Here is a 21,573-nt window from a genome sequence, read left to right on the forward strand (position 1 = left end):
ATTGGCATAAATCTAATCACAGGACCATGTAGAGGTCATTCTACAGTTTCTCTCTCTTTCTGCCTCTCTCTCTTTCGCTCTCTCTCTCTATCTCCCTATATTATAAAAATGAATTTCTGTCTGTCTGTCTGTCTGTCTGTCTGTTCTCTAATGCGAACCAAACGACTGGACCAATCTTCACCAAATTTGGTACAGAGATACTTCAGATATCCGGGAAGGTTTAAGACGAGACTCCAACTCGCTCGGACGTACCGTTGCTGAGATACAGCATTTCAAACACAGTGCCCCCCCTTAGCCAATACAAACCTGCAAGACTTTCACTCATATTCCAACTGCAATACACACGGTCATTCCACATGCACAATACAACACTGATATCCAAACTGAGATACACGCATCAGAGGATTAGATACACAGATCAGCACACAGTATCACACACCAGAGGATTAGATACACGGGTCTGCACACAGTCCCACAAACCAGAGAATTAAATACGCACTTCTGCACACAGTTCCACACACTGAAGGATTTGATACACGCGTCTGCACACGGTTCCACATACCGAAGGATTAGATACAGGCGTCTACACACAGTTCCACACTCCAGAGGATTAGATACGCGCGTCTGCACACATTTGTACATGCCATAGGATTAGATACATGCGTCTTCACACAGTTCCACACTCCAGAGGATTAGATACGCGCGTCTGCACACAGTTGTACACGCCAAAGGATTAGATACACGCGTCTTCACACAGTACCACATGCAATAGGATTAGATACGTGCGTCTACACACAGTTCCACACGCCGAAGGATTAGATACGCGCCTCTTCACACAATACCACACAGGGAAAGATTAGATACGTGTGTGTGCACACAGTACCACACTTTGGAGGATGAGATACATGCCTCTGCACACAGTACCACAAGCCAGAGAATTAGATACGCGTCTCAGCACACAGTACCACACGGGGGAGGATTAGATACGCTCATCTACACACAGTAGCACATGCCATAGGATTATATACGCACGTCTGCACACAGTACCACATGCCGGGGGATTGGATACATGCTTCTACACACAGTTCCACACACTGTAGGATTAGATTCGCACCTCTTCACATAATACCACACAGGGGAGGATTAGATACACGTGTCTTCACACAGTTGTGCACGCCATAGGATTAGATACACGCGTCTGCACACAGTACCACATGCCGTAGGATTAGATACGCGCGTCTACACACAGTACCACATGGGGAGGATTAGATACGCGCGTCTGCACACAGCACCACATGCCGTAGAATTAGATACGCGCGTCTACACACAGTTCCACACTCCAGAGGATTAGATATGCGCGTCTGCACACAGTACCACATGCAGTAGGATTAGATACGCGACTCTTCACACAGTACCACACAGGGGACGATTAGATACGTGTGTGCACACAGTATCACACTTTGGAGGATTAGATACATGCCTCTGCACACAGTACCACAAGCCAGAGAATTAGATACGCGTCTCAGCACACAGTATCACACGGGGGAGGATTAGATACGCGCCTCTTCACACAATACCACACAGGGGAGGATTAGATACAGACCTCTGCATACAGTACCACATGCCAGAGAATTAGATACGCGTCTCAGCACACAGTTCCACATGGGGGAGGATTAGATACGCGCATCTGCACACAGTACCACACGCCAGAGTCATGAGATACGCGCGTCTGCACACAGTTTCACTTACTGGAGGATTAGATACGCGCCTCTTCACACAATATCACATGGGGAGGATTAGATATGTGCATCTGCACAAAGTACCACACCAACAAGAATTAGATACTTGCATCTAAACACAGTACTACACGGGGAAGGATTAGATACAGCTTTACTCCAGGTATCCATAACAACTGATCACAGGTTTTTCACTGACATCCAAAATGAGATACACATAATCACATGACGTTTATGGACATACACACAAACCACATACAAAATACACCAGTGCAAAATTGGACAATTCTTATGGGGCCAGTACACAAACATAAAATGTAATATACCCGTGCGAAGACGGGTCCTCCCTCTAGTATATATATATATCTTTCTATCTGTTATTACGCTCTGGTGCCCCATTTTCCTTTCAACTGGGGTATGGATGGTAAAAGTGCTGGGAATCTAGAATTGAGATCAAAGCACAGGTAAGCTAAGACACAATACTGAATAGGACAGTGATTTACGTGAAAATGGGGCTCCAGAGCTGAATAACAGAAGTATATGTAGAATCACCTCTACAAGGTACTGTGAGTTTCATGACAAATTTACCACTGATAGACTCCCTTTAACTATGATGTCCAGCGCTGCATTATGATGCATCCTTAAAAGTTTCTTTGGCTGATAAGGTGATCACGTGGTGCGCCACAACTGTGACACCCCCACTCCCACCTTCTTCTGTGATCAGCTGTAAACTGTGGTAACCTGACAGCAGGTGTCCTTAGAGACACCACGGGGCAAATGCTAAATGAATTTTGTGGGTTATTTGGGTAATGAACAGACAAGGTGAGTCTTCCAGAAACTGCCATGTAAATTTCAAATCTGTGATTTATGTATATTTATATTGTGGATTTTCCAAGAAGATTTTGCCCGTTGCAAACGTCATAGGAATAGGTGCGTCATAGGTTCCTTACCACTATTTCAGATACTCCATTTCTTGTCCAGCAAGTCCTGGCATGGGAACTATCCTGTACAATGGAGTTCTGGGGACAGGCATGTCATTTTTACACCCATTCTAGTCACTGGTGAGTTTCCTATGATTTGTGGATAAACCCAATTAAGGAGACTAAGAAGATTAAGCAGAATTTTAATTGACATTGGGAAAATCCTAGTTTTGTCTTTGGTATGTGTGTGAAAAAAAAAAAGACTTTTAAAGTAAAATGTGACTGTGGTGCTTGTAATTTCAATTTCGTGTTTATTTTTCATTCATTTGCTCCATATTGACACAGTATTTCTAATCTTTTCTAATCTTCATGTTTGTACTTCTGCAGGGGAAAGGTTCCACACTCAGATATCGAGTCGTTGTTTCCTGGAAAGAGTGGGGATTTTAATAGTGAGAATTTTTCTGCTACATGGTATCTGATAGAAAATCACTCAACTGCAAGGTAAGCGGAGGTCCTTTCATGAAAATTCTTGTATGCTTTTACCGAATGTGAAGTTGGATTGGATAAAATGCTTTTTTCAGTTCTCACAATATCGTGATCAGTAGTTATTGAAGCTGAATATGTTTCTGTGATTCACTTAACACATTCCCGTACTATGATAGATCCTCACATACTATTATGGCATTATTGTTTTCAGTCTTGGTAGCATATGACAGCCGAGACCTTCAGCTTTCTCACAACACCAGAACAACACTTTTTTTTATGTATTATATAACCGGAGATGCAGATATTTGAAGTGACCATCCCCCCTTCGGCAACTTCTATATATTTATGTACCCTGTTTCCCCTAAAATAAGGACGTGCCTTATATTAATTTTTACTCCCAAACATGCACTACGTCTTATTTTCAGGGGATGTCTTATTTTTTTCAATGAAGAAGAATTCACATTTATTGCTGAGCAAAAAAAAATTAACATTCCTTTGTGCATATTATGCCCCATAGTGGCCCCTACACAAAATATTATATCTCACTGTGGCCCCTACACAAAATATGATATCCCATAGTGGCCCCTGTACACAGTATTATGCCCCATAGTGGTCCCTACACACAGTATTATGACCCATAGTGGTCCCTACACACAATATTATATCCCACAGTGGCCCCTGTACACAGTATTATGCCCCATAGTGTCCCCTGCACACAGTATTATTTCCCACTGTGGACACCCATGAACAATTATTATACTCTGGGTTCTTTTCAGACCCAAGGGGAGATAACAACATAAAAAACACTGTTACTTACCTATCCCCGGCTCCACTGCACTCCTTGGTGGTGTCTGCCATCTTCAATGACGTCACACAACTAGGCCCGAAGCCTGTCTGGAGCCCGGAAAGGTAACAAACACTGTTTTTTATGTTCCTTTACCTTTCCCGGACCTCTGATTATTATACTCGGGGTCTGAAAAGACCCCCTAGTATAATAATAGTGTTTGTGGGGCCCACGGTGTCACTCACTAATTCCGGCCACTGCCAGGATCGGTAAGTAAATAGGGCCAGTTACTGTCTGGAGTAACTCTAGCCGGTAACAGCCTGAAAAAAAACAAAAAACGCAGCGGTAGCAGCTGTCGCCGGGCCCCTACTGTGCAAGCTGCCAGTTTCTCGTGGCCTGTGGGCATGCGCAGTCTGCTCTGCCCAAGGCCCGAGGTCTTAGAAATTACAAGCCACGGCCGGAAGAAGAGGCTGAAGATGATGCTGCTGAAAAAGAGGAGGTGGCGCTGGAGAGAGTTCTCTCGCAGCATTGGGGACGCCCCCAGTGCTCTCTGAATGCTGGGGCCCGCCCCCAGTGCTGCGAGAGAGCTAATTTACATACCGAGAAAAACCAGGATTGTAGGCGAACGGCGACGTGGAGAAGATGACGAAAGGTAGGAGAAGAATAGCCTTTCTTAAGGCTGTTCTGACGTGGTACCTACAAAAAATTGTGTCTGACTGATAGGATTCCTTTAATAAAATGGCTGCTGTAGCCGATTGAATCCATCCTGGTCTCGTGTTATTATTTAATAGGGAACGGCTTGGCAATACCCTTGTTTTGGGCAACAAAAGCAAAATCTGTAATGGGGCCCCATTTAGAAGTGATATATTTTATGTGGCAGATGGAGCTTTGAGGCCCAGCTGTTAGTGCTGCACCCAGTGGCCATAAAAAGCCAGGGCCCACAACCTTAGCCGACCTGGTGGGCCCCTGCTACTTTAAAAAAAAAAAAAAAAAAAAAAATAGACCGTTACTTGCCAGTGTAACTCCAGCATGTATCAGGCCCTCTTTACTTATCGAGCCTTGCTCCTGTCCACTGCCGCCTCCACTACCCCTTCAACCCTCTAGGGGGTGCTGTGAATCCCATATCATGTCACTGACGCTAAACAGTGTCAGAACATCGTTGATAGGGATGTGATATGCAACGCATCGGTCCTGCTGGAGGTGAAGCGGAGGCGTCTGTGGCAGGATTGGGGGATAGATGAGTAGGGCCACGTTACTTGGTATTTGTAACTGTTATTATTATACTCTGGACATATAATGAAACAGAATATACAATGTTATTAATTGCTATAAATATTAACACAAGTACAATGAGATTCTAGAGTTTTGGAGACATAAAATGAACTGGTTATCTATATAGTTTATAGTGGAATGAACACATATTCCACATATGTAAGCTTGTAGTGTTGAGGTAGTGACCTCCGCCAGAATACGGGTCACTTTCAGTGGTCAGTCACCTGCTCCAAATCAATCATGCATGTGCGCGCTTGCTAAGAGAGACTCTGACACAAGGTGGTTCAGTTTCAATCTCAGGCCATGCTGGACGCTCTGGCTGCTCACACAGTACTGAGGTTTATTGAGGAAGTTACAGTTTTTATACAGGAATGCAAGAAAGATAAGATAACGGCAGGCTGTAAGCATATACGTCTTGTATCCGAATACACTGGCGATCAGTCATTGGCTCTTAAATTTCAACATCTCTTAGCTTTCGAGTTCCCAGGAAATGATACTGTCTTTCTTGTAAACCACATGACGATCATGTGCGTCAGCATCTGGGTGCGGTACTGGATACAGGCGCCATCTTAATGTATAAACGTTGCACAAAGAAAAATATAATTTCTTAAGCAGTATAAAGCATGTATAAAAATAAGAATGGACATGGTCTACCTTCACAGTAGTAACATCCTTGTGCTTCCTAGGTATGGAATGAACAGGTGGTCTGTCTAGTTTATAATGAAATTAATACTTATTTCTCATAGTTAGGCAATGGTAAATTCTTTGTGCTTTGTAGATGTGGATTGAACAGTCTGTATCTGTAGTTTAGTCTTGGGCCCTACATCATAGCGGGCATCATCACATTTTTTCCCGCAGCACTCTTCACAGTAAGTTCACCAAGGTTTTCAGTGTGGACTTTCTGCTTCCATTATACCTGTAGGGAAACCGCCGGCATTTCTGTAGGTATAATTGATATGCTGGAATTTCCAAAAACGCAATGGTTTTGGAAATTACAGCATTTACGTTGTGCATATTTTTCTGCAATGTCTGAATGGGATTCGCTAGTACAACTAGCTTTAAAAGGCTACGGTTTTTCCTCTGTGTTTACGCCATGTGGTGTCCCGAACTTACAGAGGAATCAACACTGTATCAAACCATAGACATGGAATGAATAGGTTGCTTGTCTGGTGAAATCAATATATATTCCACATTTCCAATATATATTTCGTTTTTTTGCTGATTCACCTCTGATAAAAATTTGAATAAAAAAGTGATCAAAGCAATATACATTCCTCAAAATGATATAAATAAAAATTACACCTGGTCCCGCAAAAAAAGACGCCCAATGCATCCCCATACACGGAAATATAAATATGATGTGGGACTGCCTGTTAATCCTAATGGCCACTACCTAACCTACAGAGCAGAAGGTGCTCTATGAGACGCTAAACAGTCCTCTAGCCAGTGGCTAACATCAACTGAGTTATCAAGGAAGATCCTCTGGGCTAAAGACTTGGTATTCCTCGCAACCACTAAGCTCCCCCTAACTGCTAGGAACCCAGAGCGACCAAGACCTTGCATTTTATATATACCTAGTACAGGGGATAAGCAGGTACTGTGTGCACTGGCTCATAGCAGGAATACATGGGATTCTCTGATGGTTTAGATGCTTCACCTTTTCATACATTTGGAGCAAATCACTCCAATTATCTCCTTTACATAGACTGACTTAGTATATACCAGTTAGTTGCAGTGGGTCACTTTCTGGTAAAGCAGGCATGGCTTATGGGCCCCTTTCTAGGTTTTGTTATAGGGCCCATAGTCTATTCCCTATTTTTATGTAAGACCATCTGTTTCTCTTGTGTTCAGTTCCTTTTGCTGACTGAAGGATGCATGCATAGTTTTTTCCCCCATCAGGGGTACCAAACCCTATAACACTGAACCCCGTGGTTTTTGCAATGTAACCTACAACAGGATTTGACATTGTAACATCCTAGTGACCAGAGTGATGGAAAGCTACACTTTATTATAGGCAGTATCAGCAGCCACATCTAATGCTATTATGTAAGGAGCAATCCGGAAAAAAGACAAACAGTACAATGTAGATTCTTTTTTTTTTTTTTTTTTTTTATTGAATTGGCAACATTGTAATTAAATTATTACTGGCACTTTTAAATTAAATAATGGTCACAGTGACTGAGATGTCAGGCATGATGGATGGCAAAGAACTTTCTGTTTGCTTTGACCAGTCCTACCATTGTCCTGAGATGAAAGCCACTGGACCCGAAGATCCAGAGGAAGGCGAAACAAACCCCCCAGAGAGTTATACCTCAGGGGGGACAAAAATTCCTTCCTGACCCCAGAAATGGCGATCGGATATCTCCCTGGATCATGTTTGGCCTGCTGCCTACTCCAGCGTCGTCCAGGGAATCCAATGTCCTCCACCGAATCCAGCGTCATCAATACAGGCGAACTGCTAAGAAAAAACAGCAACAAAAAAAAAACCTCCATATCATAAATAAACCACAATTTTGGTAGGGGCAGGTTTATTATACCTTGTTTGTCAGTTTTCTGACATTCAAAGCATAAAAAAGTCACCAATTTTTTGAGCAAAAGAGGGTTTTGCGCAAAGATTTGCAACTTTTTCTTTTTTGCGCTGCTGAGACGGCACAATAGGTTTATTATCATTTATGTCACTTTACTGACTTAAATGATCCCTGAAATCTGGAAGATCTCAGGGTGCAGACATGGGGCCTATTGGAGGGTGCGCCTGATCTATGAAGAGGCCAGCACCTCTCCTGCAGGGGATATGAAGGCTGGCGTTATATACACCGGTCTCCATAAATCTCCCTCATACTCCCTCTTCTTCATGCCTCGGACTGGCACACTGATGTATGTGATCTTGATCCGCAGTCATCTTCATCTGTATCGTCCTCTTCTATCTGTCAAGTGACACAAGAGCTGTACACATTCTACACCCATTGTGACATCTGTGATGTCATGTGCCCTGTGATGTCATGTGGAGTCTACAGTGTAGCAGAGTATACACATGCATGTACATGATCACCATTACAGATTTATAACAGTGACTTCACCAATGTAAAACTGTATCATAGCCCAACATGTAAACCATGATATATTGTGACATATGACACATTTAAAAGGACCTGTTTTGCTGTACTACTTATCACCTACTGCTCTATGTACTAAATGAAATACAGCAATAAACTGTGACATGTGACCTGGGTAGGATGCAGGTTTGCCCAATGACTACAGATGATGGGTGGGGGTAACCATCAGATTACCGCCAGGGAATCCTCATGTAGAGCATGGATTGTTCATATGAGGGATTACCTATAAGGCCGGATTCACACATGCCCATAACTGTACATTGTCCATTGAAGCAGGTTAAGGAACATTTCTTAGGGGGCGTTCACACTACCGTCAGGTAGTGTCCGCTGCTAGTGTCCGTTCAAAATCTGGCACGGATATTAGGAGCGGACAACCCGACATGTCGGGTTTTTCTGTCCGCTTGAAAAGTCGGACATCTTTACATGCGGACAGTGAAGGAAGAGCACGGAGTTCAAAAGAACGCACCCGATCGCCATTTAAATGAATGACAGGTGTCACGGACACAGCTAGTGTCCACTCCTAATGTCCGTGCGAGATTTTGAACGGACACTAGGAGCGGACACTACCTGTCGGACACAGACTGTAGTGTGAACGCTCCCTTAGAAATATCTTTCTTGTAATGAATTGTTTTGGCAATCAGAGTAAGAAATACATTGCATAGAGCCTGGATAAAACTTAGGAAAGGTGTTTACACCTATCCATTTTGTGAACTGGGCTCACTAGATTTGGCCACACAGATGGAAACCGGGTGGCACACAAATGTAATGTTACCGTAGATCGAGTGCAAGTTGCCATAGAGAGATGCTACAGAGCGTAAAAATAAAAAAAGAAATAAAAGTGAAATGGCACTTGCCCATCAAAATATGCTTTAAGCTGAGACCCCACAAAGCAAATCGCAGCTAAAAACACACTGTGTTTTTCTGCAGCATTTTTATTGAGTTTTTTTTGCGGCATTTCACTCTGTTTTTTCCCCCTATTCAGTATATAGGGAAAGCACTTGCTATTTACAATTTTCCGCTGCTTTTTTTCCCCACAATGTGTGGATGAGATTAATGAAATCACTTTGCTGGTAAAACGCAGTGTGTATTTTTATTTTTCTACTGCGTTTACCAGAAGCCAAAAAGCTCTGCATTTCATATACATGGGGCATTAGCTTAAAGTTGTATTAGGAAGACCCAAGAGCAAATAGTAATACTTAGCCATTGTATGAATGACGCTAGGTTCACACTAGCGCCCGGAGTCCGTTCTGAGCTTTCCATCTTCTGCATGCAGAAGACGGTAAGCTGTCAGACCAGGCCGTGTGCGCCGGTGAGCGTTTTATGCTCTCCGCCGCAAAACCGTTTTTTTTTAAACCGTAGACAGAGTACTGCATGTCCGACTCTGTGTCCGATTTAAAAAAAAAAAAACAAAAAAAAAAAAACAGTTTTGCGACGGAGAGCATAAAACGCTCACAGGCACTCACGGCCGGACATCTTTCAAACCCATTCAAATGAATGGGTATGAAAGAGTCCTGCAGGTTTCCGTCTCCTGCTCAGTTTTGTGCAGGAAACGGAAACCTGCAGAATGGAGACCAGGCGCAGATGTGAATGAGCCCTGAGATGTGCAGCTCTGTCTCCAGATTCGTACGTTGTAGCAAATTACTAGAGATTGATGCAGATAATACTGATAGGAAAACCGAATTAAACCTAACGCGTTCATAGCCGCATTTGGTGCTAGAGATACAGGTGCTTTCTCTAATAAGCAAGTGAAACAACAATTAATAATAAGCTGGTGGCATGTTAACCATAAAACCGCACAGCCAGCAGTGATAAATAACCTGTAACTGAGTGGTAAGTTAAAGAAGACCTGTCACCATGCACAAAATGGACACCTGTCCCCGGTGTTCTGGTGTCCTTTCCTCAGGCCACCGATTGGCTTCAGCAGCCACATGTGGCAAGGTCTTCTGGAGCAGCAGGATTGGACCGCGTTGGAAGACAACGGAGTGTCTTCCCCAGCCCCCTTGACAACCCACTTAAGAACAGGGTGACACACATTTCTCAACAGGATAACATAACAAAAACCATAATTTTTTTTCCCAAAGCTATTTAAAGAGGACCTTTCACCACTTTTGGGCACAGGCAGTTCTATATACTGCCAGAAAGCTGACAGTGCGCTGAATTCAGCGCACTGTCGGCTTTCCCGATCTGTGCCCGGTGTGAAGAGCTTACGGCCCGGTACCGTAGCTCTTCTATGGTCAGAAGGGCGTTTCTGACCATTAGCCAGGAACGTCCTTCTGCCTCGCGGCGCCAATCGCGCTGTGCTGTGGAGCGGGGAGGAACGCCCCCTCCCTCTGCTCACACAGCTTGTCCGTAGACTAGCATTATCAGGAGAGGGAGGGGGAGTTCCTCCCGGCTCCACAGTACAGCGCGATTGGCACCGCGAGGCAGAAGGACGTTCCTGGCTAATGGTCAGAAACGCCCTTCTGACTGTAAAGCGCTACGGTACCGGGACTGATAGCGCTTTACACCGGGCACGGATCGGGAAAGCCGTCAGTGCGCTGAATTCAGCGCACTGTCAGCTTTCTGGCAGTATATAACACTGCCTGTGCCCAGATATGGTGAAAGGTCCTCTTTAAGGGCACATTGCAAACAGTATAAATAGAATATATATTTTCAAACAGTAGTTGTGTTTGACTTGAACATCTGTTTTATGCCACCTTTTCACTCTTTTGGCCTGTACTTAACCTATGAAAACGTGATGTTGAAGGTATTCTGGGCACTTTTGTTTTCTTTTGCTTGCCTATGTTTTTTCCTTAAAGGAAATGTCCTCCTTCAGACCTGAAATGTACTTTCCTGGTTTAGCAGACGTTGCAGATTGTGAAAGCCACTGTTAAACTCTTCTAGGTTCTAAGTCTTGACATTGCCTTTAGTGTGTCTGTACTTGTGTAATATTTGTGCTGCTTACAGAGTATTTCTAGATCCTTTCGGCAAGTCCTTGTATCTATCCCTTGGTGAACCAAAATGCGTAATTTGCTAAACTGCGTAACTATCCACTATTTATAATAATGTACATTGGTTTTACTTAGTAGCTATGTTGCACTGTTGTCACTTTTCCAAACCAAATATATTTTGCAAAATGTCTACTTTTAAGGGGCATTCCAGGCATTAAAGTGAAACTCTGGACATATGTTTAGAATAAGCAAAATTAAACTGCTAAGGCTATTTAACATACCAGGCTGATTCAGTCTTACACTCTGGTCCCTCAAATACAAGAGTCCAAGGTTTTCTATTTCTACACCACACGTACTGCTGTATGTTACTAGTTCGTGTAGAAAAAGCTGTCTAAAAATCTAATAATAAATGTACATGGTGCCAGCATACTTCACAGTACTTTACAAATCATATGGTTCATGACAATTCAATATTAGACATTATAGTGTGTAAGAAAATAAATAGCATATCAAATAATAGTAGTGAGGGACCTGCTTACAATGTAAGAGGATGAGTTTACAATCTAAGAGAATCTCCTTTTTACTGACTCTATCATTTATTTATTATGCTTACTTATATATCGCCATCATATTCCGCTATACGGTCCATGGTCATGTGATATACGCACAGGTGCACAGCTCATCACAGCACAGTAATCAGACATCTGCCTGGTAGCGAGTTGTGTACCTCACCTGTGTGTCTTGTGTGTAGGGGCCACTGGATCATTTTACTGTGTAGAGGCTCCTATGGGACATTATACCATGTGGAGGGGCCACTATGGGACATTATTCTGTGTGATTTTGTACAAAAAACACAGACAGTTTTTCAATAAAAGTGTGTGAATTTTTTGTGCAAAAAAACACAATGTGATCACCGCTTTACATCCCAGTGAAAGTACCAGTGGCTATAGCTGCATCCAGATACATAGTGTATCACCACCCTAAGGCCCTTCCACACAGTGCTCCTGGCGCATACATTTACCACTAATTGAAGGTTGCTGACTTTAGGCACAACTCATCCAGCTGTTACTTACAGAAGTTCTCCAATGACTCTGCTATAAGATAAGATAAGATAATCCTTTAATAGTCCCACATTGGGGAAATTTCAGCATGTTACAGCAGCATAGTAATACAGATACAGGATAATGCAGAGTAATATATTACAGACGTAGACACAGATAAGCTGAGAAGAGAAGATATACTAGGAGTCCATGGCAGCTAAGGAAAAACAGAAGAGAAAGAGGAAGACCTCATGGTCATCGTCATAATCATTTAGTTCTCTGTGCGGAGTGATCTTCGTTTGGTCTGATGTAGATTATACAGCCTGGTCGCGGTTGGAAGGAAGGACCTGCGATAGCGCTCCTTCTCACACTTGGGGTGAAACAGACGGTCGCTTACAGTGCTGCCAAGTCCCATCAGGGTCCCATACATGGGGTGGGATTTGTTCTCCCGCATGGAGTTCACCACAGACAGTATCCTTCTGTCACCCACCACCTGTACTGGGTCCAAGGGGCTCCCCAGGACAGAACTGGCCCTCCTGATCAGCCTGTCAAGTCTATTTCTGTCCCTGGTTGATATACTGCTTCCCCAGCAGGCCACACCGAAAAAGATGGCTGAGGCAACCACAGAGTTGAAGAAGGCCCTAAGAAGTGTCCCCCGGACTCCGAAGGCCCTCAACCTCCTGAGCAGGTAGAGTCTGCTGTGGCCCTTTTTGTGCAGCGCCTCCAGGTGATCAGCCCAGTCTAGTTTATTGTTGAGGAGCACGCCCAGGTACTTATAGGTCCTGACTATCTCAATACATGTTCCTTGGATCTCCACCGGGGTCGGAGCACCTCTCCGTTTACTAAAGTCCACCACCATCTCCTTGGTCTTCCCAGCATTAATCCTGAGCTGGTTCTGCTGGCACCATTCAGCACCATTATAGTAGGCCTTATCACTGATGGTGACGATAGGGAATACAGAGACTTAAACCGGGATTTTGTTGAATGGTGCCAGCAGAACCACCTCAGGATTAATGCTGGGAAGACCAAGGAGATGGTGGTGGACTTTAGTAAACGGAGAAGTGCTCCGACCCCGGTGGAGATCCAAAGGACATGCATTGAGATAGTCAGGACCTATAACTATCTGGGTGTGCTCCTCAATAATAAACTAGACTGGGCTGATCACCTGGAGGCGCTGCGCAGAAAGGGTCACAGCAGACTCTACCTGCTCTGGAGGCTGAGGGCCTTCGGTGTCCAGGGGCCACTTCTTAGGGCCTTCTTCAACTCTGTGGTTGCTTCAGCCATCTTTTTCGATTTGGCCTGCTGGGGGAGCAGTATATCAACCAGGGACAGAAACATACTTGACAGGCTGATCAGAAAGGCCAGCTCTGTCCTGGGGATTCCCCTGGACCCATTACAGGTGGTGGGTGACAGAAGGATACTGTCCGTGGTGACCTCCATGCGGGAGAACAAATCCCACCCCATGTATGGGACCCTGATGGGACTTGACAGCACTGTAAGTGACAGTCTGCTCCACCCCAAGTGTGAGAAGGAGCGCTATCGCAAGTCATTCCTTCCAACCGCGACCAGGCTGTATAATCTACATCAGGCCAAGCGAAGATCACTCTGCACAGAAAACTAATGATTATGATTATGAAGTCTTCCTTCTTTCTTCTTCTGATCCTTAGCTGCTATGGACTCCTAGTATATCTTCTCCTCTCAGCATATGTGTGTCTATTTCCATAATATATTACTGTGTATTATCCTATTATCTTATTTTATCTTGCACTTGGACTTTCATTGCTTCTAATGGGAAAGTACAGGTGCTTCCTGGGAAATGAACGCATGCGTCCAGAAGCATCTTGTGGCAGCACTTGTGTGTTATGGTTTGTGGTATACGACTTTAGTATAGTGGTCAACAGCCTTACAATTTATACGTGGCCCTTTGATTACCTTATCTTTGATGTTTTTTATTTAAATTGGCACGTCAAACAAAATAGTTGCCTACCCCGAGCTACACCACCCAACATGGTTCTTTATATGTCAAAATTGTAGAAGGAATATGAAGATGTCTCTTCAGGGAGGAAGAAATGAAATACAATGGCATGGGCAATGGCCGTTTCGCGCCGACACAGGCGCTTTCTCAAGTCTAGTATCTCAAGTTGTGCTCTAGTATGAGTCCTAGTTTCTCACGCCATTGTATGTCATTTCTTCCTCCCTGTTTGTTTTAATTACTATGTTCTTAATAAAGGAAACAAAGTTCTAAGAGACATCTTCAGATGGGTGAGTGCCCCCCTGTTTTCTTCCTTCTACAATTTTGGCATTGTCCGTCTTTTTTGGGATGTTGAGCACCACCTTGAAGATTTATATTTGACCGTATATATGAGCATGATGTCTAAATTGCAAGATATACATACAACGTTTTGATTTTAAGCGATAGTGCCACTTTTTTCGTGGGACTGTTACAAATAGTGGTTCTTTATATATAGCTGTACTGCTTGGTATCAATAGATAATGTTTACTCTCATTCTGAAATTTTTTTTTTCCTTTTTTGAATTTAGTTTTGAACAACTGAAAATAGCAGCAAACAACTTGAAAAAACAAGCAAGCAAGAAAAATGAGGGAAATGTTGCTTATGTGAAAGGAGGGCTTAGCACATTTTTTGAGGCTCAGGATGCATTAGCAGGTAAAACCTTATCTTTCTCCCTGAAATTCTCAGATGTTAAATTATTCCTGTATTATTATTATTATTACTATTGTTGTGGTTGTTATGATGTGTACTTTGGTACTGTGCGGGATGTAGCTCGGTAGCAGCAATGGTGTGGACCCAACCAGGAGACAGGGATGTAAAATCTGCAGCAAATAGGTTTATTTAGAAAAAACAGCACAATAAATAAACCTTTACTTCAGACACAAAATGAGCAAAATAAAATACAGCCTTAACTTCAGGCAAAAGAATGTCAAACTAAAACCCTGCTTGTCTGAGCATTAACTAATTAATAAGATACTAACTGTATGTGTGGCTTCCTACCAACCACACGAGTAAACAACAATAGCGCAACACAGTCTCACCAGACTCTCAGTGTGCAAGGACAGACCCAGGCACCTCCTCTCGCTCCCAGGATTTGCCCTGAAGTACAGGCTTTGCAGCCTTTTATGGCCCAGTAACGAGCCTGGGACCTACATCTGGGCTGAGGCCTATTCACACAAAAAAGCAGACAGTCTAATGAGTATAAATGTGAAGCTCAAGGGCTGAAACTGAAAATTGTGGACAAATTATTGAATGCTTTCATTTGCTAAGTAATATTCATAACCAACTTGACCATTTTCTATGATAAATGTAATAAAACCGCCATAGTAGACATTGCTTGGTCATATAATATTATGTGTGTCAGTAAACATGGAGGTGGTATTGTATTAAGGTAGTCTTTGCCAGGACACTGAGGTAATGGGGGTTATGTAAAATGGACAGTCACAATCTGTAGTCCTCTTAGTATCCTCAGTAACATCAGATTGACAAGGCAGCTTGCTGGACAAAACACAAGGTAAATCTGATAAAGACTTGTTGTTTGTCAGGAAATGAAGCCATCACTCTGGATCACTGACCAACTTGACCTTTTACTTTCTGTGTAAACATGTCTAAGTTTCAGGGCACAAGTGACTTTTTCATTACAATCTAAGAGTTGTTACCCCAGATGATTGCAACCAAGATACGTCTAAGGTTTATTTTCAGTCCAGAAGTCACAAGTCGTGACAGACAGCAAAACGCAATGAATGGCAGGGACCATGGTAAACACAGGAACTCCATTATCACAATCCAAAGAAGTTTTAGTGACTGCTGGGTGATCAGGTAGATTAAGTGGCTGTTAATCTCTTCTTGGTTGCAAAGTATGGACTTTTTTATCATTAGATGGTCGACCTATTTTTGCTTATTTATTATCTTCCAAGTAGGTCTTTACTATGTGTTTTATGTAAAGTAGCTTGTCCAAGATGGTTTACATTTATTCTCCCTGTGACTTTGTTTAGAGTACTAGCATATGGTCAGAAATCTGCTCAAAATGTGGCCTGACATAGTATATATGGGTTTATATGCATAGATATTCTCTGTAGCCAATAGATCGGCAGATTCCGCCAACTTTGATGATCCTGTTGACATGTATCTAATGTTTGGCATTCTTAGTGGATATGGGTATAGTTGTGGGGTTGCATATTAGTAAGATCACCAATTCATTGTATATATATATGTATATTGTGTATATATATATTGTAATTCATTATATATATATATATATATATATATATATATAATATATATATATATATGTTTAACTTTATTTATATAATGACGACATATTTCATAGCACTTTACAGATCAGAGTATACCTGAAAAGGTAATATTTGACATTACAATGGGACAAAACATTAACATATTAAACAATAGGAGAGAGAGCCCTGCTCGTGAGAGCTTACAATCTATAAGGAGATAGGCAGAAGAGGTAAGAGGGCTTGTTATATACAATTGTCCAGCCATTTTTTGTTAATAAATAAGGTCATATAACTAAAGTTGTATAAGCCCATCACCAGCCAGTATCTGTGAATATACAGTTACTAAGTGTATGGAGTGCAGGGGAAACTCTAGATAGACAGTTCAGGTTCTGAGAAACTGAGCAGGAAGGATAGTTTAGGATAAGAAATGTTATCTTAGTGTGAGGAAATATAGAACAATGTGATTAGGCAAAAAGCAGCAATCTTAGAGGGGTTATTCCATAATATGAAATAACCCTCCCTGGATTGTTGATAATACTATCATAAATGTCTTTAGCCTCCTTTCTGATCCCTAAACAGCTTTCCTTTTATTTCCTATGAGTAGGGACATATTTGCACCATGTTACTTGGGGCGGGTTCACACCTGCGCCCAAACTCTGTTATGCAGGTTTCCGTTTTCTGCCAACAGAAGATGGAAACCTGCATTGACTGCCCGCCGGTGAGCGACCGTGAAAGTTTTGTGCTCTCCGCGGCAACACTTTTTTTTTTTTTTTTTCTTTTAATCAGACACAAAGTCCTGCATGTCCGACTTTGTGCTCAGTTAGAAAAAGCGGTTTCCACTGGGTTCACACCAGCGCCGGTCTACGTTTTCAGGTTTCCGTCTTCTGCCGACAGAAGACGGAAACCTGTCAGACCGTGTCCGGCCATGAACGCCGGTGAGCGTATTGTGCTCTCGCGGGGAAACCGTTTTTTTTTTTAACTGGACACAAAGTCCTGCATGTCCAACTTTGTGTCCGGTTAAAAAAATAAACGGTTTCGCCATGGAGAGCACAAAACGCTCACCAGCGCTCACGGCCGGACACTTTTCAAACCCATTAATTTGAATGGGTTTGAAAAATAACTGCAGATTTCTGTCTCCTGTCCAGTTTCAGGCAGGAAACGGAAACCTGCATAACGGAGACCCGAGGCGCAGATGTGAACGAGCCCTTCGCCGCTGAGGATACAAAACACTCACCGGCGCTCACGGACGGACACTTTTCAAACCCATTCAAATTAATGGGTTTGAAAAGTGCCTGCCGGTTTCCGTTTCCTGCCCAGTTTCTCCGGCAGGAGACGTAAACCTGCATAACGGAGACCGGGGCGCAGATGTGAACCCGCCCTAAAGCTTACTCCCAATCCCCAAGTTGTGTGCTCAGTAGCAGAGAGCATTGAAACATGAAAGTGACATGAGGAAAAGCAGTAAGGTGGACAAAGTGTGTCCACCATCTCACCACTCCTGGTGGACATTACTATGGTAACTCGATGTAGGAAGTAGTTCACACCACGGGAAAATAGGTGGCCATTTATCTTCAACTCCATTCACATTCATTAGTAGTGAGGTCTGTCTGTTTTAAACCAATTTCTGAGATTACAAATGGAAGCCAAAATGGTGTGGACGGAGCCTTATTTAATACTTCATTTCACATGCATTTGAATAAGCAGCCATATAGTGACAATCCTAGATCTGTTGTGTGCTGGAACTCTTCCAGCAAAAGAAACCTTGAGAAGCAACAGCACCCCAGAAGATAAATATTTTTTTTTCTTCTTGCCATTATAAAGTCATTTTGCTACTCTTTAAGTCCCGGTTCCATTTTTCACTTATACGTGTTCTACAAATATCATCTGCTGACTTGATTTAGACTTTCTGGGAAATACTCTAAAAGTTCCACTACATGAACACTAGCTATTCAAGATTAGGAGTGCTGTACGACAATGGTGAAATGCGAGTTACTGTGAAATCCTTTTAGTCTGGCATTAAATATAGGTGCAGGACTGTTAAATATTCTGGATTATTAGAAGGTCAGAGGAAAACAAAGTACTCACATGAAAGTTTATAAAATGTGATGACAACTTATATACCTTTATTTTAGTACGAAATTGAGCTTGTATGTTGGGTCATACACTTCTCAGTTTCTGAAATTCCACACAAGACCCTTTATATGGTTGTCTTATATGTTGTCCTTCTTGTTTCCTGAGAAGAAGACCATGATAGACCAAGGTAGACTAAGGCATTACATGCTACATTATAGAGAGAAGGTGTAGTCCAGATACTGCCCTATGGCACGCTGCATAGAGGGCTTATATAACATATTTATCAACATATAGGTTGTTAAATTGTACCCACCCCCAACTGTCTGGAGAAAGCTAACTTGCATTTTCTTTGTGTCTCCACTTTGTTCTAGTGGGGTCATAGCGGTTGATTCAGACATTGGTTGTATGGTCTAGCACCATGCCACTACGTCTGAGGAAATGGCAAGTACTGCTTGTTTAAAGACTGTCAGGCCGTGTCTGGCCGTGAGCACCGGTGAGTGTTTTGTCCTCTCCGCGGCTAAACCATTTTTTTTTAACTGGACACAAAGTCCTGCATGTCCGACTTTGTGTCAGGTTAAAAAAAAACGGTTTCGCCATGGAGAGCACAAAACGCCTACCAGCGCTCACGGCCAGACACTTTTCAAACCCATTCATTTGAATTCATTTGAATGGGTTTGAAAAATGACTGCAAGTTTCCGTTTTCTGCCCAGTTTCGGGCAGGAAATGGAAACCTGCATAACAGAGACCCAGGGTGTGGATGTGAACGAGCCATTATTTGTAACTGGCCTTGCCACCAGGCTTCTTTAAGAAAAAAAGCAGACAGACATAGCAAACTCATAAATATTTTTTGATAGCAACTCAAACTGAATGGTAAAGGAGGAAGACTTCTTGCTCCACCATTCAGGTTGCCATTAGTACTGTGTGTGATGGGGCACTTGAGAGGTCTGTGGAGTTGGAAACAGGGCTCCTTTTGGGTGTAGTTGGCGGTATAATGAATTAGATGCATAATTTGTTGCACTTACTTTCATTCACAGCTGAATGCTTCAAAAAAGCGCTAGATGCCTTTATACAGAAAAATAGCATTGCTACTTATAGAAATGTATAGCGTGCCATTCCCTTTCCCACCCCCACATCTTTCTTCAGCCTAATTACTATGTAGATATGAATTAGAGGATCTTTACTGACCATGGCTGTCAGCCATTTATGAAGGAGTAGGAGTCGGGCTGTAGAAAATAGAGGAGTCTGAGTTGTTCGTTTGGCATACCAACCCCCAAACCATGCTGGGAACCATTGTTTTTGTTGCCAAACAGTATAATCTTTTCCCAGCATTTTTAGTTTAGGAGTCTAGATATTTTTGAAAATGCTGTTCTGTATTGGTGTTCTGTTCTGCTGTTCTGTATTGGTATAAAGGACACTGGATTTTCATGTATTTCATGGCTAATACTGTAATGTGCTGTCTTTTTATGGGATAATATTGTTTGTAGTATTACTGCGGTAGTCTAAAGGCTTACTGTGTGGCGGGCAGTTTTTTTACACAATCATTTGGACATATAATATCTTTGCTCACGACTACAGAACAGGAACGGTTTAATTCGCTGCCACATTAGTGCCATATGACGTGGGTGATCTATTTATTTTTCTATCAGTTCCTTTCTAATGAATTAGACTCCAGACTTCAGTAGGATTATATAATTGCCTGTTTGACAGTTATAATTTTGGATGCAAGAGATTCTCAAGGGATTGGACAGGAAAATCTGAAATTGACATATTAATTATTTTCCTATTAAAAGGTATCTGGCTTTTCTCTTTCTCTTTGAATGGCCTGTAGACGGATTTCATTTTTCATTGACTTCTGTCTCTACGTAGTGTACAATTGCACTTTAAATCTGCATTAATGTTGTGTCATTTTCTAAATAGTTTTCTTTAGTAATTTTGTACTGATTTTCACATATAGGATATTTTGTTCCATTCCAGTCTCAAGCTAATTTCAGAATTAGGCTGATCTCACATCTGCTTGTGAGCGCCATTCTTTTTTTTTTTCCGGTAAAATAACAGAGCCAAACAGACTTCAATATAAGTCAGTGGTTCTGTCAGACGCTGTTGATGTCTGCTGTGTTAAGGTTCTGGCACTCAGTCATTTTCAGTTTTTTGTTTCTATCATGGAACAGAAAACGGGAAATGTCAGCGCAGATGTGAACTCAACCCAGTGCTGGTTTCCTGTTACCACAGAGCGGTGCATTATGGGAGCACAATAGTGCAAAAGTAATGGTGTAATAACTAACCTATTAGGGCTAATTCACACAGAGTTTTTTGGCAGTGGATTTTTTTTTTTCTTAATATAGATTGTGAGCCCCATACAGGGGATCACAATGTACATTTTTCCCTATCAGTATGTCTTTGGAGTATGGGAGGAAATCCACGCAAACACAGGGAGAACATACAAACTCCTTGCAGATGTTTTGTCCTTTGCAGGATTCAAACCGAGGACTCCAGCGCTGTAAGGCTGCAGTGCTAACCACTGAGCTACTGTAATGCCTTTGGCAGCGGATTTTGAAACGGAATCCGCCTCAAAATCCGCTGCCAAGAACGGCTCCCATTGACTTCAGTGGGAGCCACTCGCTTCTTTTTTTCGGCTAGCTAGTAGCAGAAAAAAGAAGTGAGATGACCTATATTGCTGTGGATTCCGTGGCTGACTCAGCCACGCAATCCACAACGCGAGACTCCCTCGCAAAATGCTGCGACGGGATGCCAGTGTACTGCATCGGCATTTCGTCGCGCATATGTTCACAAGCGGAATCCATTTTCTGCCGTGTTACTATACCCTTAACGTTGTGTGACAAACTAAATAGTACCGTAAATATCAACGAACATGGTCACTTATATAAATATTAACTGTGTAATATATTTAGATTTAGAATTCAGTTTTAAAGGCATTTTCCAGGCAAACAAGTAGATGAGGAAAGGCCGTGTCGCACAC

General features: G+C 42.5%; 1 protein-coding gene across 1 annotated transcript in view; it reads left to right on the forward strand.

The window, feature by feature from the left end:
• EXOC2 (exocyst complex component 2) overlaps positions 1 to 21,573 on the forward strand; it is a 158,856-nt gene that overhangs the window by 33,364 nt on the left and 103,919 nt on the right. Inside the window, exons 4-5 of the mRNA XM_075270745.1 lie at positions 3,044 to 3,157; positions 14,822 to 14,946. Coding sequence (XP_075126846.1) covers positions 3,044 to 3,157; positions 14,822 to 14,946 — 239 coding nt within the window. The remainder of the gene's footprint in view (positions 1 to 3,043; positions 3,158 to 14,821; positions 14,947 to 21,573) is intronic.

Source organism: Leptodactylus fuscus, chromosome 4 (genome assembly GCF_031893055.1).
Source record: "Leptodactylus fuscus isolate aLepFus1 chromosome 4, aLepFus1.hap2, whole genome shotgun sequence".
NCBI lineage: Eukaryota > Metazoa > Chordata > Amphibia > Anura > Leptodactylidae > Leptodactylus > Leptodactylus fuscus.